Here is a 27,888-nt window from a genome sequence, read left to right as displayed (position 1 = left end):
AAAAACTAAGACATAATTGTTCATTAAAGACTTCATTTTAATTGTGAGCCCCACGTTTTAAAAATGCTAGTCACAATACGTTTCTGGAAAATAATGAATCCACAACTGCATGCAAAAAAGTGATCTATTAAATAATGAATACAAAAAATAAGTCCATGCTCATTTTTAGGTGTGTATTTTGAAAAACCACTCAGTTACCGAGCACCGTTCTAGACACTGTAGGCATTAAATATTCATCCTGAACTTCAACAAACACGTAGTAGTGTGTCACTGAATTATTATGTGGACTTCTTTTGCTCTGACCTGTGGCTGTGATTGAAAGCCTGGCATTGCATGAGTAGCTTCTCGGTGGGTGTGTGCATGTTCACAAGGTGGAGCCTCTCTGTAAAGGGGGAGGGGAAGGGCGGAGGACACACAAGAGGGAAGGGCTGGGACTGAGAAAGTCGTGAGCACTTTCTGTACCACACGCCGAAAGGGGGGTGGGCCTGCACGCCACACCCACTCCGGGGTCCTCTTCACGTGACTTTTCAGCTCGTCTCTTCCCCACCCCCCCTGTGGAACACTGCTGCCATCCTACAGCTGCAGATTGACTGTGGGGGGAAGGAAAAAAAAAAGCCACTCCCCCCCCCTCCACACATACATACACACGCTCAGGCCTAACTGAATGAAATGCACTTGCGTGGATTCCAAATGGTTGCAGTCAGATATTATGCGGTGATAAAATCAAATCAATTGTCTAGTATGGGTTATTTACGTCCTACCCTGGTTCACGTTATGGCCAAGTAGGTCAGAGTGTCTTCTAAGGTGTAGTCAGCAATATGGACGCCATCTTCTCAGTTGGTGTCAGAAGAGTGATGGAGGGAATACTGTAGTCATAAAAATAAATATATTTGTTTTTTGTTTTTATGAAAGGAAAATCAGATAACATTTGGAAATATCTTTTCAACACATAGTAACATGGCACACCACACACAAAAAGGCATTTATAATTTTTTGCGTCAGATGGTTGCATGCATGGAATTTTCATTTTTAAAAATCAAACATTTCTACCTTAATTTCATTGATTCAAAGTTTATATACGGACCAGAAATTTCACAATGAATTAGAATCGATATTCCAAGAGCCCTACTCTTCAGGTGGCAACAGCGATAAAAAGATAAAAAAACAGAACATTCTGAAGGACACTTCCCACCCTGGCCACTCCCTTTTCGAACTGTTGCCATCAGGCAGACGCTACAGATCAATTAGGTCAAGGACTAGCAGATTCGCCAACAGTTTTTACCCTACAGCGGTAGTCACATTAAATGCCGCTAAAAAGGGATGATTATGTCCGTGTATGTTCTTCTGTGGGTTTTTAGCTTGTATTTTTTTATCTTTTATTCTATATTTTATGCACTGATCGGTTGGCACTTTTTAAATTTCGTTGTACATGTGTGACAATGACAATAAAGATCTATTCTATTCTATTCTATTCTATTCTAAGTAACTCAATTTCCATGACTTAAGCACCTGTTGCTGTTCAGCTCACATTAGAGAAAGGAGGTTTTGCTAAAAGTTCTGAAAAACAAAAAAACAGCATTCAAAATAAAAGTTTAGAGAACGTCGACTCAAATTCACCTGGAAAGGTTATAGTACATTTTATGGTCAGCCTGAATTCCACCCAGAAGTCGAATGTTGCAAACTTTCTGTCGTCGTCTTACGTCTTGGCTTGCTCTCGCTTGGTGCCTACAAACGTAATTTTGGTTGTGAATGATCTAGGCTGGCATTTGAATAGGCCATATGTGCTAATGCAACGCCATTCATATGCAATTTGACATTTACAATTGCAGCCAAACTGCAGACAACACTCAGTAGAAGAAAAATAATAATGATGTCAAGTCCAACAATCTCATTTCCAATCAATAAATTCCAAAAGGAAAAGGCTGACTAATAAACTAAACTTTAGTCCAAAGCATCAAAAGGTGGAGGGCTACAAAGTACAACAACTGTACAACGTTCTTGTACTAAAATTGAGCTTTTCAAAACAATTAGCATGTAAAGTAATCACAAGCTCACCACCATACCAACTGCGATCGTCTTTGTTCACTTTCCTTTTAAAGTGTTTGACTTTGAGAGGTTTTGTTCGGTAATATTGTTTTAAAAGAAGCGGCTACAACGTAAGTGGGTAAAACACGGCGGTGACGTCATATTTTCTTGTACGTGCTTTATTGAACAACAAAAAAGTCATGCTGCTAAAAATATATTTGGTGCGCTAACACAAATATGTGATGAAACCCAATATGATATACAGCTGCATCTCACAAAATTACAATAACGTTGTCATAAAGTAGTTAAAAGTCCAAAAGTGAAACTTATTGCACAGCACAGCACGGGAAAAGAGTCAAACTTCATTTTAAATTGCTTTCAGGATTTGTTGTCGTATTTCTATCGGTCAATTTGCTATTCAACTCAGTTTATTTATCTTTGTTGCCACCTGAGGGGAAAGATCAAACGCAACATTTAACAAACATACGTGCCCCTTTCATTGCCGTAACGACTCTACAGGCTATAAATAATGTCTGGATAATGTTGCATGTTTGTTTGCACTCACATTAATATAGCCTGCTGGTTTCAGCTTGTCAATGTGTTGATGCTTGTGTTAGAGCCTAGATAAGATAGAGAAGCTGCTTCTCCAGCAGCTCAAGCGAGAATGAAGCAGAGGGCTGAGAGCTCCCTCTTCTGTCTTTAGCAGACATAACTAGTCGATCACCAATCACATTTCTCACAGAGGCTAAACTAGCAGATCACAAATGACATCTGAAATGTTCTCAAGATAATGTTTAACATTTCAAACCCGTTCCTGTTTTTAAGGACACACGTTTTAACTTATAGCGCTTTCTAATAGGCCTTTTTTATTTAAATTTTCCTTTCACCGAATTATTTTTTTATTCTTGCTTCTTTAATCATAGGACCATCTACCTACCACACTTGGCCCAGGTTGCTGATAGCTGGCTCCCCATCCTGAGAGTATGCATACCTGAAAATATTAAATTTCACAATTTGACTCGGTGTCTTTTTGAGTGAGACTGATTGTACGAATGGATAGTAGAAGAATGTGAGCGCAGTTAAGAAGCAGGTAGTGCACTATTTTCCCACTAGATGGTGCTAGTTTCATTGTGCATCATTTTTTTTGTACCCCAGAGGAGCGTTCCATCTAACTTGGGGCAAGAAGCAGGGTATTTTATTTCAAGTGGAGCCACTTATTCAAGACAAATACCATTATTTGTAGAAATACATTAAAAATAAATAAAAATATATAAATATATTATATATATATCATAATAATATCAAATATATTAGAAATAAAATCTAAATGTTCCACTAAAACAAAAACAAAAAACAGCACTAAACATGGCTACAGTTCAAGATTACATGCCTCAAGACCACTTTTGTTTCTACATCCCATTTATTATTTTCTGCACATTTGTCTTGGAGAAATGAATCCCGCACCCCCATCCTCGTAATCGTGAGGATTTACGGCCTTTGCATTCATTATATCATTGTAAATGGTGTTTCTTTGACTTTTATATCATTGGGGATGGAGGCAAGCATCTAAATCCGACGATTACCCTGCAAAGATTACAATGTGACTTGTGCAGTTGGCGCACCATAAGCCCCATCTGACCGACGCATGGTTAGACGCCGATTGTAGGCCGTGCAAGGGATGAAAGAGGGCCGCACAAAGAAGCGGACATCCCGGCCAAGTTCGGCTCATGCGAGTCTGCGTTGATTAAAAATGTCAAATGCACTGAAGGGGGGAAATGTAGCGCAACCGTGGCCTGTAATAACCCCTCAGGGTACAAGGTGCAGTTTAATCTTGAATTGCACGAGCCGCTCAACATCTGGAACGATTTTTCAGATTCCGGGCACTGAGATATCTTAATGTTAAATACTAGCTTTGTACCGAACGTACATCTGAGGCCATATGCGTTTGTAATTTGCACTTGAAATTTTAATGTATGTATACAAAATTAAGCGTTTTAGACTGCATTTGTGAGGGCCCAGATTTTGTTGCGACGCCCTTGTACTATGGCCATTATCCACCGTCTGCCATGTTGGATTTAAAAACTCATTTGTTTGACTCCAGGTCAGAGTAGTATTTGCAGTCTATGGCCCCATCTGCCTATGCTGGAAATAGAAATTCAACTGGCCAGGAACTCCTTTCATATAAATCAGTGATTCCAACCCCACGCCCACTTGGAGGAACATCTGTGGGTGCTGCCACCGTGCGGCCACAGCCTCCACAACCGGAACGGAACAACAGTGCCTTACTATTTCATATTTCTCGGTTAAAAACGCTACTATTCAATCTTTCTCAACGACTATGTTTGTTGTGTAATCTATCGAACGTGTAGGAAGGCGCATTTCTCCGTTTTCTTCTCTTTCCCCCCCCCCCCTTAGCCGTGGTGGGGTGTTTTTTTTCCACGAGTGGGCAGCTGGCTTCGTGTTTTCCGACTCCTCCCGTGTGATGAAGTTGAGATGGTGCGAGTGAGAGAGGAGCGCGCGCGCGCACACACGCGAGCGCAGTGGAGCCTCCGACAGCTGGATGCCAAGATGGGGAGAGCGGTGGAACGCCAACGCCGGAGCGTTTGAGGGGGAGAACATCCTTTTCTCGTCGTGCTTGACTGGCTTTTTTTATTTACAAAACGCTTTTTAAGTAAAGGCGACCGGGATTCTTGCTCAACGCCTCGCAATCGAAACCTCCCCCCGTGCAGGCTTCCTACGTGGACCTCGCCCGCCCACCGCGGTGCTCGATTGCGGTCATGTTGTAGTTTTTTTTCTCCCTAAAAGTGTCCCGTTCTTGATCTTTTTGGGGGTGAAGTTCGGGCGATGCTGTTATGGCCGCCTCCGGTGCTGCAAAATGTGCGAAGAGTGAGAAGTTGGACGAGGCGCAGAATTTGGCCAAAAGCTGCGCGGGGAGACCAGACTTCCTGCCGTGTGACGGACTCTCCATCTGCGCCACGCACAGCCACGGAAAGTGCTTCAAGCTGCACTGGTGCTGCCACCTGGGATGGTGTCACTGTGAGTTGTTTATGACTTCATGTTGTCTGTGTTCAAAGAACAGCAACCGTTGCCATTCGCGAGGCTTTCACGACCTTTATTAAATCTTTCATTTGATGCTGCCTGGGAGCGATTTGTGTACCACGTACATACAATGGTACCTTGACATAAGAGTTTCGTTTGGTCCGTGACCATCTCAAATCAAGTTTCCCCTTTGAAATCAATAGTAATCTCATTAATCCATCCCAGCCCGCAATAACACCGGTGAAAAATGTTTTGTAAAATAAGAAAAACATCACTTAAAATCGAAAGTATTGTACTTTCTAAAAGCATACAGCAAAAAAAACAAATATGAAGCACCTACATTTTATTTTACATTTGGCCTCCTTCTGGTGTGCGCGCCTTGGCCACTAGGAGGAAACACGGAGATTTGATGGGACTGCCAGGAAAACCTCTGTTCCTGTAACCGAATGCTGACTGCTTAGCTCTTAGCCTGTAAGGCTTTTAGCTTAGCGGACAGTAATGGTGGTAGTGCGAGTTTGAGCTCCAAGTGGGATGAATGGGAGGAAGTCACCAATTACATAACCAAAGACCGTTGCAACTAAGTTTCAGTATTATTCCAAGTTTTTCCACAGAGGATAAAGAATATATCCTTTTGGGCATCGGTATAACCGTTTACATGTGTTTTGCTTGCCCGTTTTTGGTGTTCTGCAAAGTGTGTTAGCATCAAGAACTTTCGTAAGGCTAATCTATGTGGTTTGGTTCAATCTAAAATATGTCATTTGCTTTTGTTTTATGTTTTGGTTTTATAGTTAACTCACAAATGGGAGTCGCAATAAACAACTGTAAGCAAGCACTTTTTCTAAGAATCGTTTCCTATCTGACAAACTTCTGCTTGTGAAGTTTGCTGACACCATTGTTGTTTGCGCCTCAAAAATCATACAAACAATGTATCATATTACCCCCAAAAAAAAAAAAACTTAGTCAAGTCATGTGGATGCATGTGGGTTGTAGAAAACAAGGATGTACAAGCATGGATTACTGTAAACAGTGTGCCGTTACTTTAATTGTAGTCCTTTCATGTCTCACAATAACATGAGCAAAATATTAGGAAAGTCAGTAGTATGATGTGAGACAGACGGACACTCCTGTAATAAGTCAAAGTCAAGTCAAAGTCTGCTTTATTGTCAATTTCTTCACATGCCAAGACACACAAAGAAATCGAAATTACGTTCCCACGGTGACAAGACATAGTACACAATATACATACAAGTAAACACAAAAAATAAAAACAAGAAGGCACAAACAATGAATAAATAAGAGTGATGAATAAATAATAAATAAACAAATAATAAATAAGAGGAGCAAAAATGGAGCAAGTGTGCATACAGCAGTCAGAATATAGCGCAAAGGTACAGGACGCTACGCAGAAGGGGGCAGAGAGTTCAGGATCCTAACAGCCTGGAGTATGAAGCTGTTGGTGAGTCTGGTGGTGCGGGAGCGCAGGCTCCTGTACCTCTTCCCAGAGGGCAGAAGATCAAACAAAGAGTGAGCGGGGTGACTCACATCACTCACAATCGCGGTCGCCTTGCGGGTGAGACGGGAGGTGTAAATGTCCTTCAGGGAGGGGAGTGAAGCACCAATAATCTTCCCAGCCGTGTTCACTATGCGCTGCAGGGCCTCATGTTGTATTCAGTGCAGCTACCACCCCAAACAGCGATACAACTAGAGAGGACGCTCTCAATGGTGCCACGGTAGAATGTAGTCATGACGGCCGGAGGAGCACTTGCTCGCCTGAATTTCCGCAGGAAGTACAGGCGGCGCTGAGCTTTCTTCGCCAGTGATGCGGTGTTGGTGGACCAGGAGAGATCCTCACTGATGTGCACCCCCAGGAATCTGGTGCTGCTCACTCTCTCCATTACAGCGCCGTCGATGGTCAGTCAACAACAATCTCCTTGGTCTTGTTGACGTTCAGCAGGAGGTTGTTGTCCCTGCACCACGTGGTCAGAAGGTCAACCTCCAACCTGTATTGAGTCTCGTCGCCCTTGGTGATGAGACCCACCAGAGTCGTGTCGTCAGCAAATTTCACTATGCGGTTGTTGCAGTGCAGTCATGCGTCAGCAGGGTGAAGAGCAGCGGACTGAGCACGCAGCCTTGGGGGGCCCCCCGTGCTCAGCGTGATGCTGGCGGAGATTTTGTCGCCAACACGTACCACGTAGATTGTTAAATTATGGGAACCCGTATAGAAAATAAATATATGGATCTTGTTAAATGAATGCCATTTTTGTCCAAGGTAGATCCAATCATAGTGTAGCCTTGATCCATAATAGAATATCTTTGAATGTGGTCATGCAATTCTAATTTTTGTATGGGCAGAAGTGAAAAGATGCCACCCCAAGCTTTCCCGCACTTCCTCCCATTTCATTATTAATTCCATTTCAGTGTGAATCTTCCTCAAAGGCTTCAGGTTTTACATTACGGTTGAGGCACGATTGGCTCCTGTCAGCTTTCTAGTCATTCGCCCACTGCCAAAATGATTTGTGCACAGCGCAGTTTTATTTCAAATGTGTTCACTTTTTATTTTTTGACAGATTGAGGACAATTTTTTCATTGAAGGGTTTCAAAACAACCTTTTCCCACAAGGTGGTAGAACAACATGGGATGTGTTTGCATGCGTGAGAGAATCCAGATGCAAAACGATGCGTTGCGGTTGTTTAGAACCAACAGAAACTATTCCGACTATCCTCAGAACTGACTGGTTTCTATCTCACGAGTTCATCTTATGAATAACTAATACTCTAAAAGTATGTCAAACCCAACTGCACCCATTGGAAAAGAATCCCTTGTGAATATTTTCTTCTAGTTTATTGAACAAAATTAAGTCCTGAAGCCATTTTATTTATTTTTTTTATTGCGAAAATATTTTGGAACATGTTGTGACTGTGCCATTTTTGGAGCCTTCCAGTTACAAGTGCTTCTCTCATTTCACTGCAGATTGAGTCAGTTCCACCTACGCCATCGCGCCCCTGCAGACACACGGCTGAATAACGTGTATCAATACGCAGCCCAAAGTAGTCCTTGACAAGGGCGGCTAGTTGTTCTGTTTGAGTCGAGTTTACAGGAGCTATTTTAAGCTTTGCGGCATACTTAAACTCCATTTGACTTGTTTTTAAAGTGTTTAGTGTGAATGAGTCTCACTGTGTGTGCACAGACTCTGGCTTACACTTGATAGGGACATAGCTATGTCCCTCATTTCACACACTTTTTTTCCTGGCCTAAAGTGGCTAGTACAATGCAAAATTATTCTAAGTCAATGATAGTTTTAAAAATATTATTTGAGGAAATATGGCATTAGAAGTTCAAGCCTCAGTTTTTCCCACACCTGGAAGATGTGTCTTTGCGCAAGCAACGGGGGTCACGCCATATCTTTAAATGACAGGGTTCAGCGTTCTGTTTAAAGGTCAGAGCTTTTCCTTTGCTCATATAGAAATGTCACGGATATTTTCACTCCTCTCGTTCCTCAGACACTTTCTCCAGTCGCGGCCTGACATTTTGACACCGCCGCACAAATCACCGCGACTGAGTTTCAACTTGACAGGTTGTCCTTCTCCTCGGGCACGTCGTGCTTTATCCCATCTCCGGCTGCTCCGGAAATCCACAGATCAGCCTGGAGCACAATCACTATCCACTCGGTAGCCACGAGTCAGGAGAGCTTAAAGTGCGCACAATGTAATCTTTGGGATTGCGAGCTTTAGGATGTGGCTGCTTTGTGCTTTCAAATCATTTGATCAGGGCGGAAGATTTAAGAATCCTTTTCCTGTGTTTATCCTAAGCCACACCCATAATGAATTATTTCCTCTCAAGTCTGTTTTTTGTTTTTTTTAGGGGGGGCAGATGTTATTTTGCTCCTCCTTTTTCACGTTAAAATATTCATAGACTGCTAACATGGTGCAGTTCTATTACCACAAACTGCCTCACAGCCATCATTTAATTTTGTCTGGTTTCCTTGTAAACAAAATAAAAAGAACCAACCGTAGCATAATGTACCTAATGGATGTCTAAGTGCAATAACGCACTACAGTCGGACTAAACCTGCTTAGACGATTGTATCAGGCAAAACGAGGACACCCGGGGAGAAAAGCAGAACGGCATACAATACCTTCATGGAGACGTGTAATAATAATACATTACAGGGTGGAAAAGAGACAAGTGTCACATCTCGACTGAGTTTTTAGCTCAATCCACCTCAACCGTTTGAATGTGAAAGTTACTGCGTAAAAAAAGCTTCGAGCAAAAAGAAAAAAAGGTCAACTTGGATATACTTGACTCAGCACTTGATCAAACACTAAATCCTAAAATGGTCACTGTTTTTAATAACCTGGCACTGCAAGACTTATTGTTCTGTGAAGACACTTTTCATGTAAACACCAGGGGCCCGCCCGCGTCACTTGCTTTGCACGCAGCTGTCTCTTTGCTGTAGCATTCCACCCACAAAATAATAAATTTGGGAGCACCAAATCAGATGGAGGTGAACGCGACCGTTCAGCAGCTGCTGACAACATCGGTCCGAGCGTCTCATTAGTCATAATTAGCTGTGCTTAGTGTCCCCGCCAATATGTTGAGTTTGATGAGAGATGTCGCTCGCAGCACCAATAAAACCCAACGGATGTGAAGCCTTTTTTTCCCCTCCACTGGCTGATTACAATCACCAGGCAAGGTAATCACTCATTAAGCTGAAAATCAAAGTCCTAATGAGTAACGATCTTCTCGGTAAGCTCCCTTCATCTCCAATTTTCCTACTTTTGTGAAAGTGAGCAGATCATTTGAAATGCCCAGATGTGTGCTCGATTAGCGTGAACTTGTGTCAATGCGTCATTAATCAAGCTGAGCTGCTTGCATGTAACAAACGTTTGGATTAAGCTTCATCTAACTCACTATGTGGATATCAGCGTCTTCCGATTATTTGTACTTATTTTGTATTGTTAGTGATTACAAAAAAAGTTAAATACAAGATTTATTTGATAATCAATTTTTGTGGATTCATCGATTCATTTCAACACCTCGAAAGAAGTCAAAATTTGAAGGTGCAGGCTTTTTTTTTTTTTCCGCAGACAGCTCGGCTATATGATGTGAGCGGCATTCTGGTGCGTGTAAACCCCACATGCAGTCGTAAATAAATCCAAAGGGAGGCTTATTGCATTGATTTTTTCCGTTTCACCACTATGCTGCTCCATCATATAAAGCCTCACTATAAATGGATCAATACTGCACAGTACAGTCTGTCTGTCTGACTAAAGTTGGATTTCAGTGGAATAATATAAAAATATCTATCATTGGCTTAATTTGAAAGTGCATAGTACATTCCATTATCGGAGTAATCCAGACACTGGAACAAAGCAAAGCAAAGCTCATGTTATTACTTGAAGTCCTGCCTTTGCTTTTCATGCTATTTCAAGTCAAAAACAAAAAAGATTTGCAAATCAGCAGAGCATCAACACCCAAGCAAAAATCGTTCTTTCCCCCCCTTTGTTCAAAGTGACAAAGGCCCCTTGTTGTTCTGATTCAGCGTAGGGGGAGTCATGAGACAGGAAACGTTTCACATGAGGTTGGCTGAGACCTTCCCCTTTGCTGAAATTTGAGCCTCCGTGTTCGCTCAGAATGAGAATGAGAAGAGGCCAGCGCTTGACTGTGAATCACGACATCGTCCGGTTAAATATTTGGTTCTTCTCACAGAGGCTTTGTCAATACGGGTCCGCTTTGCTAAAGACTTGCTATTGACTTCAAAGCCAGCTAGTATTGACACGACAGTCTGAGCTCAACACGTTTTATGTCTGACTGCAATTTTGTTTGTTAGGGTGAGCACAAATGATGACGGTGTGACGCTGTGGGGAGATGAAAGAGTGCTCCTGAGTTAGTCACAGAAAGCTAATTGGTCAACTCTCATGATGGAGCGCTTTCGTCTACACTGAGGGTTCTTATTTGGCTGTAGGGAAAATAGCAATCAGTTAAGCAATTGTGTTTTTGTTTTTTAAATTAAAAAAAAAAAAAAATACATTTAAAATTAAACTTTTATTTGAGATATTTTTGACAATGATTTGGTCAATTGACGGATGGAAAACTAATCACGTCTGGAAATAAAAAAGGAGTGCACGATGGAAAGGGGTTCAGAATAGTCCGAGCTTTTTCCTAAAAAAAATTTTTTTAAAATCCATTCATTAATTGCTCATTTTCCACAAACTTTTTCAAAATCGCCATCCCGCACAAAATACTGAATACATTTTTGTCGCCTCATAAATGTCAATTATCTTGTGTCCATTTGTTGCAATATCTTTGTGTTCCCCCTCACTGACGAGGTTCATTACTTCAGGAACAAGTCACCTCCATAGCTTGTATGCATCCTGCCTCGTGATTAAATTTTTGTAATGAGGATCTGTAATCTCCCCTTTTCTCATGTGCCCAACGGCCTCATTTACATCTCCTACATCTCCCACAATGCCTTTCATCATCCCTAATTGTGTCGCTTTCAGGCGCCGGCGTTTTAAAACATGATGAAAGGCTCTTGAGGTCGGGCAGTAAGGGTCACGACCTCCCTTCTGCGGTTAATGTGGCCGAGTTTCGGCACACAACACACAGGAAGCGTCGAAGGGTGTAAACTGCACTCTCGCATTTGCGCTATTGTGCGATGTCCCTTGTTGTCTTCGAGATGCACGATAAGCGTGATCCGCAGAGGGCTGGCTCAAAGTGGACCTCTTTACACTTTAGATGAATAGGCTTCAGCGGCAAGATGGAAGGCATTCTTAGAAAGAACACACTTCAAAAACCATGTATGGTAAACATGCTGATTCTGTTTTTCAATCGCATTCATGGTGGACAAAGTTTTGAAACGGTTATTATCTGATTTTCGATATCATAAAAGGCTAGCGTTTCAACAAGGGTGTGTAGACTTTTTATATCCAGCTTTCATAGAGCAGGAGAGGAAGAGATGTACATAAGAGCTTGTCAGCTCGTTCAGTGCGGTCGGTCCTCTCCCGGGAGCCACTTAAACAAAATGCCCACGCTCCCCCCCGGCTGACGAGCGTCACAGTAAGCTCTTCCGTACGTCCGTTCATTTTCTATACCGCTTCCATCCGCAGAGACGCACGCTCGCACCTCGGGCCAATTTCGAGTCTTCAGTGGAGCGAGCGTTGCGCGGCTATATAGTACATCCATAACATTCTGACTGCCTGCACGATATAATGAGATCCAGTTCAAAAGCTGTAGCAAGTATTCCGTCTTTACACACAGCGAGCATTGTGCACTTTGAATTGAACAATCGCGTTTGTAGATTTGGCTGGCTGTAGCGCCGGGGATTTCGCAATAATAGCGTCAACTACATCATCGAGTTGCTCAGAGCCTTTCGCCTCTCGTGTTTGTTTATAATAAATAACTTGCCAGTTAACCGTCTCGCTAAAGATGACGAATGTCTAACGTCCCGCTCGTCTTTCTCCAGGCAAGTACGTGTACCAGCCCATGACCAACGTGTGCCTGCTGCCCACCACGGCGGTGCCCCCCACCTCCACCGAGTACAGCAGCACCATGGACCTGTCCGTCTCCCTGGCCGAGCGTTTCCTCAAGCTGGCTCCCTGCTTCCGCTCGCCTCCTCATCTGGAGTCGCCTAAATACTGCGTGATCGCCGACCTCTTTGTGGACGATTACGTGGTCAAGCGCATCAACGGGAAGATGTGCTACGTGCAGCGCCCGCTGCCTCCCGCGCCGCCCGAAGCGCCTCGACCCCCCGCTCCCCCGACACCCCCGCAGCGACCCACCGTCAAGCCCGCGCCGGCACCGACCCCGGCCCAGCGTACGCAAGGCGAGCACAAAAAACACGCCTCCCCCTTGGACAAAGTCAAGGGTCCCAAAATGGACCAGTGCTCGTCCCCGTCCAGCTCCGAGGACTCCGGCATCAACGCGCTGGGCCTGCACTGCGTGGAATCCTGCGAGGACGAAAGCGAGCGGGAGGACGACGAGCTGAGCACGGACGGAAACTCAAGTCCCGGAAGCCTGTGGGATCAGGACGACGGCTCCCTGCTCTCTCCCTCCAAGTCGACGATTGAGATCATCGAAAAGATCGAAACAACTGTCTGACACGGTCAGAGGATTTACCTCGGATGAGCCTCGACGCTCAAAGGGGGGCTTTGTCTTGTTTGTTTTCCTCTTCACACCTTCTCGTCACATTCCCCGCATGGAGTGAATTTCCAACACTTTCTACCAAACCGGACACGAAGATGAAGCACAAGCGTGTCAAGCACAAGCACCGTGGCTCCGTGATGGAAAACGAGAAGGACAAAAGCAAAGGGAAAGAAAGTACAAAGGAGTTGTGGGACCACACTGAAAAGAAAAAACGATTAGAATGGTAGATGGATAAGTCGGATTTTTGAAGCTCCAAGTACAAACATAAATTTAATATATTTATATGTTAAAAAAAAAAAAACATCTGGTTGAGGAGATTTGAGTGTGTAATTCTTCCTCAGGGACACACGCAAATCTAGGTGCGGGTCAGACTTTTATGCTCCGAATTAACAAGCTTCGTTTTTCTATTGACTCACGATTAACATCTTTTTAGTTTGGCAGAACAGAGAATATAGAAAAACTAATTGTGCTCTTAGTTATATATTTTTTTGTTCTACATTTTACTCTTTGTTGCTTTAGAAAAGCTTCTAATATTGACTTTGCGTCATAATTTCAAAACTTTATTCTCACATGATTTCTTTCCAGTGTGGTCCCTATGCTCATGAGACATCGTAAGTTTTCCTTGATGAAAATGAGAAAGTCATCAGGTGTCCTTCCTCGTTCTCTAACCAAAGCTTTGGCTTGATTCCGCCCTCACAAAAGTGAAAAATATTCTAAAGGACAAGGCTGAACCTTTTAAGCTGCGTTTGTGTGCACTTTACCGACGCCGACCCACTAACAACCATTTAGCCAGAGAGGTCCGTGTTCGACAATCAAGGATTTTACACACAAGCACATTCCTACGCCGTGCCTGCCAGTGAGGACCAAGGATGTTCTCCTCAAAGACTCCCACCCCACCACCACCTTCAGTCCAGTTCAACTTGCTCACTTCGCAAATTCAGGCTTTAATCTAAACAGGACTTTTTATGACCTCCATTAGCTACAAAGAAATGAAGCGGCGCTGACTTGTCTCAGCGGGACTGGAGGGGAGCACTTCTTCATACATTTAGAAAGTTTTATTAGAATTGAACATTGTCATTTGCTTTATGAGCTTTGGAGCGAAACTGTATTGTGGTCACGTCATCCGGGGCGAAGCTAGGCTAGGCTAGTGCTGACGTTACTTTGTGCTGTGGAGCTGTGCAAATGTCAATGGGTGCACATTTTAAAAGAGATGAATATGATTCTAAATATGTTTATGTGATGCATAGAATGTTAGAGTTCAATATATAACAAACAGCCCTTATTCGTAAAATAAAGACAATTGGTAAAAAGTAAAAAGATACCAAAAAAAAGGTAAAATCGACCAGTCATTTGAAAGATTTTTTTTAAAAATGGTGGTGTTCAAAAATATCAACTTGCATGTCTACATTTACCTGACCAAAAAAAAAAAAAAAATCACTTAGCATACACTTTGTTTTAGTCACAATGCTAAAGGGGCAAGCAAAGGTAACATTCACATAAATTGGGTTTCTACCAGTGTCACAGTTGAATGTAGTTTTATGTTCTTATATTATTTTCTTATCAATAAATACTGACAAAACTACATTTTTTCCTTCCCTTTTGTCATCGATAGATTTGCATTAAGAAAGACAAATTCATTGCATGTGAAAGTGACAAGCTGCCGCGTCTGCCATGTCATGAGACCGTTCTCCCCTTGACAGGGCCGCATTGATTTTCTCTTTTTAGCCTCGCCCTCCTGCAAAGCGTATCGATTTTCTGTTTTCGGCAAGTGAAACGTTGCGGAATAAGATGGAATGTAATGATCATTTGTTTCTGGAAAACGGTAGAGGCATTTTCATGAAGATAAAGATTGGTGGGGAATCAACTGCTGATGCAGATGACATAAAGGAAAACAACAGTACAATCCTTTCAATACTATTTGTTCGCTGACACTGATGCAACTTGTATTTAATATTTTTTTTTAAAACACAAAAGGTCCACATTGAGATCTGTAATATTTGGAATAGATTTGTTCATGAGCCCCGAACGACCACAGCGAGGAAGAGATGAGATGAAGGCCAGTTAGGTAGAGCATAATGATGCAAACTCATGTAAGGACGAAAACGAACGAGGCAATTTTGCAGTGCTGCACTTTCTGGGAGTGTCAACTCTTTAATTTCTATCTTCAAACGTGACCGAGCGATCAAAGGATGCTTTTACTGTCACAGAGTGATTCCACTAGCAGACACCTTGAGCGAGGAAATGGTTTTGAAAATGGTTCTTCAATTTCAAGGACTGTGCCGCATTGGCCCAACATGACTCGCAAGGAGACTGTTTTGAAGTATACTTGTGGTACATAAAAGAATCACCACGGTTGTACTTCATTTTAAAGTTTACAAGAAGTAGATAAATTATTTTTCATTTGAACAATATCACAAAATCATATGATCTCTATTCTTATTATTTTCACAAATGTCATGGATTGGCCTGAAATACACCAGATGGTCTCATAATAATAAACATTTTAATTATAATTATTAATACATTCTTGTGACTCATGTGATGCGTGCAGGTGTGCAGGATGCAGCCCACCCGCGAGCACTTGACAAGTATCCAGTGAGTGGGCGAGATGAGAGCGTGACGATAGCATGATAAGCTAGCTAAACAGCAAGTGTCATTGGGAGTGCAGCGCCTCGTTCCCTGCATGTCAATTATTCATTAGCCCTGCAGTGTCTGACCCAAAATAGAGAGGAGATTCTGGGTACAGATCCACACTCCCTTTAACTTCCCTTCCATGTGCGTGCGTGGTCATTTCAAAAGTCGGTTTAGGCTACCCTACAAATCTAGGAAATGCATCATCATCATCCACATATCTGACATTTTGTAGGCGAGCAAACTATTTTTCTTTTCTCCAACACATGACGTGCGGTCATGGTGTTCCCTCTGATAAATTGTCATTTTCCGGCTTGACTGATGACAGGGGTAAGCGTCACCGGGGAGGTCACAAAGAGACATCAGTTGTCGCTCATTTGCATTTGAACTTGCGTGATCCGCTCTTGCTAAAGGGGCCCACATGTCGCAAAGGTTACTTTTGAATCATTTACAATGTTATTTGAGATTTCCCTAAAGATACCCTCCTTTAGTCTTTTCATTTCCTTGCAGCTCAAAAGTTAAAATTGTAGTCCAAGCATTTGAAATAAAGTGATTTTTAGACTCCGAGCTTCATTAGCTAGTTTGCTTTTCAGCCGACTTCGCAAGTGCATCAATTGTTCTTTGCCTTTACCATTAGTTCACAAATCCACTAAAGCAAGTTACAATCATAAGGGAATTAAACTCTTCTCTGTTTACATGCAAGCGCCTCCCAGAAGAGACCGACGGTACTAGATGAAGGAGAAATGAAACCTTTGCAATAAGACTTTGTTTACATTCGTGCAAGCCTTCAACATGTCCGCCACAAGGCAAAATGCAAAGCCCTAGCCTGCTCTCAGACCTCAAAATATGGATGACGTCGGTAGATTGCTATATTCATGCAGTCTGTTCAAGGTTTACCAGAAAATAAACAAACACTTCTCGGAACCAAGTCTCTTCAAATTGACTTCAACGTTACAAAAGAGTACAAGTGGGAAACAAATTCCTGAGATGACACTGACAATAAATCTGCTCTTTCATACTGCAATTCAGCAAATCTGTTTATTGCGTTCTTCGTTTTGAGTTATCTTCTAAAGTGCTGCCAAGAAATAGAGGAGCTGGACACAGGTGGCTTCAAGCAGACGGAAAATATAAGAAAACCATCAGAATGTAAGCAAGTCTAAATCAAAAAACTGCTTCATAAAAAAAAATAAAAAAACATTCCAAGGGAGTTGGTGCATTATGAGCTGTTTGCTATGATGGCACCCCAGGGTGAGCTTTGTGTTGCCATTCACGTTTCAAGAACTTGAGGAGAAATACCCTGAAAAGCACATCACTCCAACTGCGGAGCAGTAAAGTGGAAATCTGAACATCCCCGTAAAGCCTTTTATAGTCAAACACCATCATTCATTCATTGACACAGGTCTGCTTTCAAATTCTTACAGTTTCAAAACCATTTTAGGAGAAATAATTGGAATTTAAATAATCATGAAGACTATTAACTTCCTCAGCATTTGAAAGCCATGTTTCATCTATTTGCTCGGCATCAATATTTCCGCAGCGAGTCTGCTGGGAGGAGGCACGTTTAATTAAGCCGGTAAATTGGACACCTGACCGTACTGAAGTGCATCTGCATGGGTGAGCTCACCGTGAACCATAAAACCGGTCTGTGGCTCGATCAGAGAGATCAAGCCATGCATTTAAGAGAAAAAACAACATGGGGCTTTTATGTAGAAGCAGATGGTAGGGAAACAGTTTGCAGTCACTCAGATATTGTCTCCAAAATAACTAAAATCATATTTTCCCACACATGGAATTATTCTTTGGGACTTTTCACATTTTACACTGTGCAATATCTCTGCAACTTACAATACGGTTGTGTCGTGATATTAAACACGGGAACCCAACCAGGTGGAATTTAGGACTGCGTCAATTAAAATGCACAAATCCATACAGAAAGAAACGAGTGATGAACACAGCTCATCTGCAGTGTGTGTGTGTGTGCCACGGAGGACCCATTTGATTAAACTTGTATAACACGGACCTGCTGGCTGCACCAGATGAGGAGCAGCAGATGTGATTTTCCTGCCTAGCTGTACTGTAGTCAAGTACTCAGTCACCACAAGAAAATACCCAATCCCCCCTCTTCCATCCCATCCACTGCGCCAGGGCCTCCTCTATAACAACATTAGCATGTAAATGACAGCTAAGCCCTTTGGCCAGCGGGAGCTGATTGGCTGCACCAGACCTCCAGGTTCTTGGTGCATTAGGATTATTTTTCTTCTCTGTTGAGCGATTATGCACGGGGGGAGGTCACACCGGCGAGGAAAAAAATAATAAAACCTGATGAATATTTTTTTCTTACTGTTTCTCGATTCAAATCGAGATGGGATTCAAAGTTGGTATTGCTTTTCTCTTCTGTGGTACATCATAAAAACAGCAGGGCCAAACAGCAAGCATATATTGCAGTAATATTGCGGTAAAGCATTGATTAGAGAACGCATGATAACATATATATATACATTTTTCTAACAGCTTGGTATGGAGGTAGCTAAATAGGTCGGTCGGCTGTACTGAAGCGACGCAGCAAGTGTATCAGCAGGAATGAGAGTCTCGACTCGTGCTAGGGTAAGTTCCCGGCAGTGCTGGCTGCTTCTCGGAGGATACGTTGAATAATTGAAGGGAGAGCAGTGTTCTTCTCTCTGGTCCCCAAAGCTCAGGCATGGGGCTCCACTGATGGAAACAACACAGCGCAAAAGCTGCGCCGGTCACGGCCCGAGCACGCCGCCACCGTCTGCTGCTGCCTGCCTCAGAGACTTCACATGAACGGCAAAATGTGCCAAAGCCGAGGAGCAACAAAGGTGGCCTGTCTCACGGCGCCACAAAGAACAGAAGATGTTGAAAGGAATTTCTAATTTCACGGCAGGCATAGAACGGCCTTGGGGCCACTGACATTTCCTGCACTGCTCTTGCCCCACTTTAGTCTGTAAAATATTACTGTACAAGTTATTGCACCCAATCTTCATAATATACTTCTGTAGACTAGGCCACTACAATCATTTTAGTTATTTATAGATCTAAACGTAAACTGTTGCCAAATCATCCATTATGCAGTAACGGAGCAGGAACGATCGACTTATTTTTACAGTCGGGATGTAAAAGTGTGTTCAGAGGTGAAATGAATGCAGCAATAATTGTAACGCACACGCCGTCTTCAATGAGCGTGTCAATGATGCCAGCTGTCGCTTCTTTCTCACTCTCCATTAGTCCTCAGCAGTCTCTCCTGATAACACTCTGGATGGGGTGAGTCTATAAGTTGAGTCACCAAAGTGAACTTGAGATGTACTTTTATGTCAGGAGGCTCCGAGGGATGAGTCATTGCACGAAAAGTGAGGATGAAAGAAATCAGCACCTTCAAAGACTACTATGAAATAAAGAAGATGAAAATGTGTCATGATGAAAACGATAAAAAAAAAAAAGCAATTCCTGCGCCCAAGGACAGCTCGTTCCCATGGCTGGAGCGACAAATCCCTTCTACAGACACCTGAGCTGGAATGGCACGCTTGTTGGAAAATTCTCCCAACTAGGCTTGCCACTGTGACTCATTTTCATGATGTAAGCATCGGAAAGCATCATGATGAAGTAGGCGGTCGGTCACATGATTGGGGAAAAGTCCAAATATGAAAATGAATATTCTAAATAACACTGAAGTTGTAATATGTGAAATTGAAGAATAGTTTTTCAACAATAAAGTCTAAATGCTAATAAAAGAAGTCACAGTGTACCATATGAAAAAAAAATTGTTTTTATGATTCTGGGGGGGGGGGGGGGGGTTCCTCTGAGAATGAAGTCCTAATGCTACTTTTGTTATTTTCATAAATAGGAAATGTAGAATTATGAGGCACACTTTTGATTCTAGTAAAATAAAGTTTTATGAGAATCAAGTTGTAAAATTGAGTGGGAAAATTAACATTTTATGAGTGATAGGATTATTAAGAGGATGAAGTTATGACAAAAATTATATATACACACACACGTGTTTGTACCTTTTTAGCGGATAGTGAAGTTATTGGTGTTGTTTGTATTTAAAAGTCACGCTTGATGGTGGACAGCCACTCTATTTGTTTACAAGGCATTTTAAAGTGAATTAGCCATAACATGACCCCATCTCTAGCGTATATCCGACAGTCTGCCTTGTTGCTGCACGTTTGAAAGATTTGATGGTAAAAATGTGTTTCGTAACGCACACAACATCAAGCATCTGTTGTTGGTTTACAAGCAAACTAGCCGAAGTTCCGTCACGGCACGCGCAATGGAGCATGATGGAGCCGAAAGGAGCTTCTATCAAAGCCACATCGGCGCTACAGATGACCGGAGTGATTAAAGCGGCTAATGGAGTGTGAGAATAAACCCTCGCTTGCAATTTCACCATTCAGACGCGATTGCCACAGACAGCCACATCACGGGCCCTGCTCGAAGATATAAATGGCATGCTTTGACTGAATCTTTTACATTTTTTTGTGTTGTGCTTTTAAAAGGAAGGGATAGTCAGTTTAAGCGTTTAATGAGACTGTGTGTGGGTGTGGGTGTGCACGTGTACTGTAGCTAACAAGATGAGCCTCCATTGAAGATGCTGTGTAATGTGATTTGCGTGAGAAAGACGAGGGGAAAAAGAGGACAGTGCAAATGGCATCCATTTTCCATTCGTATTGCCAAACAAGCATCACAGAAAGAAATTCTCTCCTTTTATAATTTAAGCCTCTACAACACAGAGGAAGTTAGGGCAACATTGGATGATAATGTTTTTTACGAGGACACACAACTGAAAATAAAGTCCTAATTTAGAGGGGAAAAAGGAATCTTAAGAGAAAAGAAAATTATGCCAACTGTGATTGGCTAATGAGTGGAAAGAGGCGGGACTTGGGTGTTATTGCGCCAAGAGTGCCCAAGGAGCGAAATACCCTCGTAATAATGAGTCTGACTCAGTTTGGGAGGAAATTGTAATAAATATAATCCAAAAGTACTAAAATAAACAAAAGCGCAGTGTGCCCATTGCAAATTAAAACTGCCTATAGTTACACTTCTACAATAAAGTAAACTTCATTAGCTAATTTAATATAGCCTGCCAGTGCTAGTTAGGATGAATTGTAATCCCTCACTAGAATAAAGATAAATGCAGCCACGCTAACGGTATTTTCAGCAAATCACTGAGGACACAAGACTAAACACCACTGGTCCAAGTAGGGATCCCTGCGGGACACCATAAGTCTAATACGGTCTACTAATTACCTAAAAAACTTCCATGTATGATTCATGATGATTTTAGGTGGATACTTTTCCGATTCGAATTATTTCACCCTTCAGACGGGCAAAAAAACATGGCGGCACATTTGTGGAAAGAGAAGCTGAGGTTGGCAGCTACAACAACACCGGAAAGCAGAGGAACAACGGGAAAGACAGACAACTCGGCTAGCTTTGTTCCCCACAGCTTCGCACGTAAATGAGAGCCACGGGGAAGAAGAGGAGGCCGACGTGCAGCAAAAGTCCTGCCAGACAGCGGCTGAGCGGGGCGAGCGTACGCAAGGTGCTCCGGCACATGAATTGGCCACGAGGGAGCACATGTTCCCGCACGGTGTAGACTCTTCTCTCTAATAGTCGCTGCTGGCATTGTGCTCCGGTGTACTGTGACAATCTCTTGTCTGTGCACGCATCTTTATTCATGTGGCTGCTCTTATGTGCAGCACCGCGGATTTGGTTGAATAAGCTTTCTCTGCTCATCATATGTGATTGCTACTCTCAGGGTCATGCTGTCATGCAATGACAATGATGGCAATTATCTTCAACGTGCTCACCCGCTTGTATATTATTTATTCACGTACAACCGTCGCTATAAAAAACATGCAAAGCTATCTGGCCCCGTGTAAAGAAGCAGTTGCCCTCCTTGTTAAATACGACTTAACATGTTGCCCTCACCCAAACCTGATTTCCTCCAGACATGTTCAATCAAGAATCTGTCAGAAGTCGGCCAAAAGATCTGCCAAAGCGTCAACAAAATGCTGTGATCCAAAGAAATTCAATGAAGACCGCAGTTAAATGTCACACAGAGTTGCAGGATGTCTGTGTAATATCTGAAATATAATATTTCCCATAGCCACAGCTACTAAACGCATGCAAATCTTTGGGCCAAACACACATTGCGCAACATGCGTGTGTGAATATTTGTGGTGGCACGCCTGAGCACGTCACTGCTTAAAGTGTATCCTTCACACTTATTAGTCACACGCTGAATTTGATTCAACAGAAGGGAATTGAATTAAACATACTTCCGACTGCGGCGGTAATATGAAAGGTGGAGGATACAACGGTTTAAATGAATCAGACATTCATTAACAGCTTTTTTTAAAATGAACAATGACATACTACACGTTGCGTATTCCTTCCGATTTATTTAAAAACTCCAGTCCGTTTGCATCTTGGTTCCGGTGCCCTACCAATTCAGCCAACCTAACATGCATGTTTTTTAACGTGAAAGGGAAAGCCACACAAGTATGGGAATTCCAAAACAGACGTAATAGCACAAATATTTCTCCATATTGCACAGGTATTGTTGAGGCAGCTTCACATTCTGTGTTGGCAGCCAATTACGCTGGCTTAAAGTGGCAGCCAGACCACCTCTTTCCTTCCACGTCCATTGTTCCCAGGCAGCCAATTATAGAGATTTTTAACCGAAGCTTTTGGTCATCGGGGGCGAACAGATCCCTCTATGGGATAAAAGGCCTCGGCGGCGGTCGGTCACACGCCGACATGTAGGTGACGGCCCGGGAACTCGGCTTCACTACGGTGATCGTGCGGGCTTAGTCAAATGAGGTCTTTACTCTAGCCAACCTATTTGTCAGCGAGTTAGCATCCTAGAAACTCGGCACACCAGCGCCCAGGCAGCCTCCTGAGAATTGACACGCATGATATTCGCAGGCTCAAAAAAAGAAAAAGAGAAAGCAAGAGAGAGAGCTTGCTACGGGCGGTATATTTAGACTGAGGCTTGCGTAATGTGCTTTTAACACAACACAGAGTGGATGAATTTTTAATGCCGGGGCAGGGAGGGGGGGAACATGAATAATGTTAAGTATTTAATCTGTTGCTCAGGGAACAGGCTGAGATGTGACATCAACCTGTGACGTGCAGTGCCGATGTAGAGACAGGAAGTAAGGAGGCTGAGGGACAAAAGATACGTCTAGGGTTGGAGAGTTTCTGCTTAAGTGTTTTTTTAAAGTGGACAGATGGAAGGAAGGAAGGAAGGAAATGAGGAAGCATCTTGGATGTACCTAATATTTTGCCCAATATATTGTTGTTTGTGCGTGTTTCAGATTTTTTTTTTTGTGTGGATTTCCAGGCCGCATGCATTTGTCACACCCCCGAGATAGCTTGGACTGTGCATGAATGAATAGACAGGAATAACAAGAACACAAGGAAACCTCGCTGGCACTGTGCCTGCGGATGCTCATAATGCAGAGACAAGAACAAACAGCGCCTGTCTGACACATTGTTTGTCTCGGGCCAACAAGGAAACATTTTTAGTCGTGCTGTCTCAAAATTGCTTTCTCTCGTCTTCTTTTTGTTCTTCGGCATTGAAAAATAACAAAGGATTGGTCCCTGTAGAAGACTGCAAATAATATGAAAGACGCTATTTGCATACTTGACATGAACGCATTGGAGGCCACAGCGGGAGGAAAAAAAAAGGTGAAGTGACATTTGAGTGTGGTGTGCTTTAATTAAAAAAGCCACACCTCTGCTTTTGCAGACAAACGCAAAAAAACACCTCTTTTCAGTCATCTGAGGATGCCTTGTCTTTAAAAGCCACCTTGGTGAATCCCAGCGGGGGCTGCATGACTCATGACATGGTTTTCCTCTCAGCTACGCTCGCTTCCTTTTAGACACATGAGTGAGAAGAGGACATCGCAAAACACCAAGCGTGGGTACGCGTCACCAAAAGTGGCTGCGAAGTGGAGACTATTTTTGGGCCGACGGCAGACGTAAGCGACAGATGGATGTTGGAGAGCCCTCTTTTGGGTCTTCTTTCAAGGATTTACGCCGGCGGACGCGTTAGGGGGTCGAGGATTGAATCGAACACTCAGGGTGGACGCTGCTGCTGCTTAATCCCACATATATGCCATTAAAAAAAAAAAAAAAAAAAAAAGGACCACTCTCATCTAAATTTATCACCACCCACAGCATTAGGTATTGTTATCATGAGACGCAAGCTACTTATATTAGAGATAACTTATCTTTTGTTTACTTTATTATTGCTTTGCCTTTACTAAACTTAATGAGTCATACCCTTGTGACTCGACCTCATGTGTGTGTCTCCCATCTACATTTGAAGTGACGGCACCCCGAAGCGTTCATGTGTGTTCGAGGCAGCCCTCGGCCCCCCCTGGCTATCACTTGGCTAAGGCGCACCTCTTGCTCCAGGCTTCCCTATCTGCCAGGTGGAGGCAAGCTAATGAGGACGCTGTGGGATCAGTGTCTTCCGCCTCACATGCGCCTCGCTGCCAACCCTGTTGAGATGACCTTTCTCCAGCTGCGGAGATAAACGAGCCACAAATAGTGCGGGCGCTGTAGAACGGAGGTCACAGAGATCCGATGCGGTTCCCCGATAAATGAATGAGCGACCGTACAGATTACATTGTGCTCTATGAGACTGTAAGGTCATGTCGCGTGCAATACAATGAGACAGATGGCGGTGGGATGCATGTGGCCTGGTAAAGTCGCATCTGTTTACGTTGTTCAGTTTTTTATGCACACACACAGTCAATCCATTCACACATAATGTATACATACACCCACTACAAAGTAAATATGTGCCAGTTGATGTACAAACACTACATACTATTTTGTCGAATCTCCAAAACAATGCCTCAGTCATTATCGAGTACGGTGTTAGCACTAATGTTTCCAGGTTACGGAAAAGCATCATACTGGAAGGCTATAATTATTTATAATCATGATGCTGTCCTTTCAAAACAAATCAATGCTCCTGTCAATGCCTTCTGTGTGATGATGATGATGGGTTATGATTTCTGTGGCTTCATTAGACTGGACACTTGCACTTAACTGAGATGACAAACTAGCCAAAATAGAAACCCTCTGAGGTGTACCTATAAAAATATTCAGTGAAAACTAGGGGAATTTCTATTTGTATGAGTACAGAACTAGAATTTCAAAAATGTGCTTGACAAGTCGACTAAAACTCTTGCCGCAAAAAGCCTAATTCCAGTAACCTTGAGCAAATGGGCCGTTTCGCTGATATGAACACATAAACACAATAATTAGAAAATAACAAGTTTCTATAAGCCGCGACTGGTTTTAATATGCAGTTGTTGTCTCCAAAACACAAGCAATCTGTCAGTGTCACAGGCTTATGCGGGCCCATTAGTATGCACAATGAGGTGCACTTCATTGTCACACAATAGGAGCTCATTAACTTCAAGCACTGTCATTATGCTGATGCTAATGGCGCTATTTGTCTGTTAGTGATGGCCACTAGGGCTGTAAAACATAACACGCTGTCCCCTTCCACCATGTTGTCGTTTGTTTGGGCAGTGAGGCGCGATGTTATCCGTTGGACATCAATTTACAAAATGGCTCCAAGCTCGCCTGTTCGGAAGACAGCGGCAACATGCTTTGATGGGAGACGTCGCCTCCAGAAGATGACAGCCTCATGTCCAGACATGCTAATTGGGATTCGTGGGCGTAAACGATTGTACTTGGAACAAAGTCAACATTTCCGATCTGAGGTGGGAGGGAAGTCATTTTCTACTTTTTTTTTTTCTTGACAGCTATAGGCTCCTGGAAAAAAAAAAATACTTTTTTTCCCCCCACACTAAGGTCACGCTGCTTACGTGTAACTTATGCATTGAACTGCACATCAAGAGACACCTTTTAAATGTATGGAAGCACACAACTATTTAATTTTGGTTGGAACAGCTACCTTTTGAATAACCTCATCTTAATTAACAGACAAATACAAACCTTTGAAAACACAACGTCCTTGGCCAAGGTAAAAAATACAAAAACAGTTTTTCCACCCACTTTAGTTAATGACAAGCGACAATTGATTATCTTTCCAGGCAGCGAAAAGCAAGACATCTGCAGCACTGTGGTTTGAACCTTGGACTGAAGAGGACGTCAATTCACTTAGCAGCCTCTGAGCAGATTACTGCTTTTACATTTCAGCTCCCCTCGATGTCCAATGCACACAAACTCGCCGACACGTGCCATTAATGTCAGAGCCATTACACACACACACACACACACACACACACACACGGTGTACTTCCTGCGTCCGTGCAGGACGGACCGGGCATCCACAAGTGCTTAGTTTCCAGCTGTCGACTCCAACGCTAATTGAAAGCCCAGATGGCAAGCGGCCTCATTACTCGCCTCCGCAGTGCGGACTAACATTTATGCTATCTTTCATATTTGTGTGACTCATTAACAGGAGGCGGGGTCCAGCAGGGGCAACTTTGAATTTTCCATAAACGCACGGCCAATGCTGCACGCCGATCAGGTGGTAACCCCGAAGTATTCATTAGCGCTGCTTGGGTATGGAATTGCTAAAGCAACAAAACGAACATGTAGTGCTGACTGGTTCTCTGACTTCTACATATTTCCAAATCACAGCCGTTCTTGTTTTGAAACAGGTACTGCTTGAGCTTGACGTGAGCATAAATTTGAGAGACAAGCACTGCACGGTAACTAAACTATTCACAATCAATAGCAGTTTGTCAGATAGAGAGCTGTTCATAAAAAATGAGGCTTCAACTGTTTGTTGCCACACTTCTTGTTGAACTTTACTATCAAACTTAACATAAAGCAAAGTGATTTGCAAAGTGATAAAGCAAAGTCAGTTTAGCTTAATGCTAACAAACAATGTGAAACGCCATAGACAGGCTAATGAAGAGCATCGTGTCATAGTAAGCAACAGTTGACAATACTCGCAGATATTCTTTATCCTTTGCAAACAAAAAAAGTATCTTATTGTTTTAATGGGCAACTATTAAAGTGTTTTTAATAAAGGCTGGAATGGAATTACAGCATTATTATTCATTTCAATGGGAAAATATTGGAAATTTGAGTATTTTGAATCATTTGTAGTTGTGGACCCCCCAAAAAAAAAAGTGTATATCAAGGTACCACAATATCATATTTCTTTTGGACCGTCTAGTTGTGTGTAAAAGAATGACATAAAAACAACATTACAGTATGAAAAGTATATGTTCTCGCCTAGCTCGGTCACCTCACGTGTTGAATACATTGCTGTTCTTGCGCAGCACTAAAAATGGCCCGAGGGTGAGCTTTGACTGGGAGTCACAGTAAGGAGTGGAAGGCAGGGGTAAACCTATTGCTTCTTCATGCTTCACTTACTTTCCATCTTGAAGTGCTTTTAGGAGAGATGAAGACTGGCCCCAAGTTAGATTTCAGTGTTAGACACTACACTGTCAAGCGTAACGAAGAAACATTAGCCTCCGCCCACCAGGGCAGCCCAAGTTACAAATACAATTAAATGCTGAATAAATCACATTTGGGACAAGGTTTTGGTTTTGCTCCGTCTACTCTTTCTATACACTAGAAATGGTCGAATCATTTTGATTTATGTGGCACGGAATTTCGAGAGCGTACGTTTAGTGAACAGTCATAGAATACATCATACAATCAATTCAAATAAAATATAAAGAGCAGATAAACGTACCTGTCCAGCGGGAATGTTCCTGAGTCCGCTTTGCTTGTGAATCCTCAAAGCTGACTTGGGGTCCCTTTGCACTTATTTTCATCTGTCCAGTTGTAATTATGCAAGGAATAGGCTTTATTTTCCTGGAGTTGGATATTCCGCCACAGTCTGAGCAAAGCTCCTGAAAGCCAAGGTGATAGATCAGCGTGAGATCTCAGGAGTATGCCTGAAATGGGTCTAAGAATGATTGACACCTGATAGTTTGTTATTGCATATAATAAATCAATGACTCATCATTCAATTTACCCCAAATGAAAACAAATTTCAATCTAAACAAATCATTT

At 42.7% G+C, this 27,888-nt stretch overlaps 1 protein-coding gene and 1 long non-coding RNA gene across 2 annotated transcripts; one reads left to right on the top strand and one right to left on the bottom strand.

Moving 5' to 3' along the window:
- Positions 1 to 23: 23 nt before the first annotated feature.
- Positions 24 to 27,615, bottom strand: LOC119139878. Its single transcript, XR_005101472.1, has 3 exons — positions 27,566 to 27,615; positions 1,618 to 1,725; positions 24 to 866 (listed from the first exon to the last, which is right to left on the bottom strand). It is a non-coding gene; the product is annotated as an uncharacterized LOC119139878 (long non-coding RNA).
- Positions 4,247 to 14,791, top strand: zgc:162707 (UPF0524 protein C3orf70 homolog B). The gene is made up of 2 exons (XM_037280932.1): positions 4,247 to 5,061; positions 12,530 to 14,791. The coding sequence occupies exons 1-2, from the start codon at positions 4,878 to 4,880 to the stop codon at positions 13,162 to 13,164; spliced, it is 819 nt and encodes a 272-aa protein (XP_037136827.1). The 5' UTR covers positions 4,247 to 4,877; the 3' UTR covers positions 13,165 to 14,791.
- Positions 27,616 to 27,888: the final 273 nt, after the last annotated feature.

This window comes from Syngnathus acus, chromosome 21 (assembly GCF_901709675.1).
Source record: "Syngnathus acus chromosome 21, fSynAcu1.2, whole genome shotgun sequence".
Taxonomy (NCBI): domain Eukaryota; kingdom Metazoa; phylum Chordata; class Actinopteri; order Syngnathiformes; family Syngnathidae; genus Syngnathus; species Syngnathus acus.
Note: the sequence above shows the minus strand (reverse complement) of the source record. Positions and strands in the feature narration are given on the sequence as shown.

Coding starts and splice junctions, on each gene's coding strand:
- zgc:162707 (XM_037280932.1), top strand. CDS start 4,878: ATGGCCGCCTCCGGTGCTGCAAAATGTGCGAAGAGTGAGAAGTTGGAC. Junction 5,062..12,529: donor CCACCTGGGATGGTGTCACT/GTGAGTTGTTTA, acceptor GTCTTTCTCCAG/GCAAGTACGTGTACCAGCCC.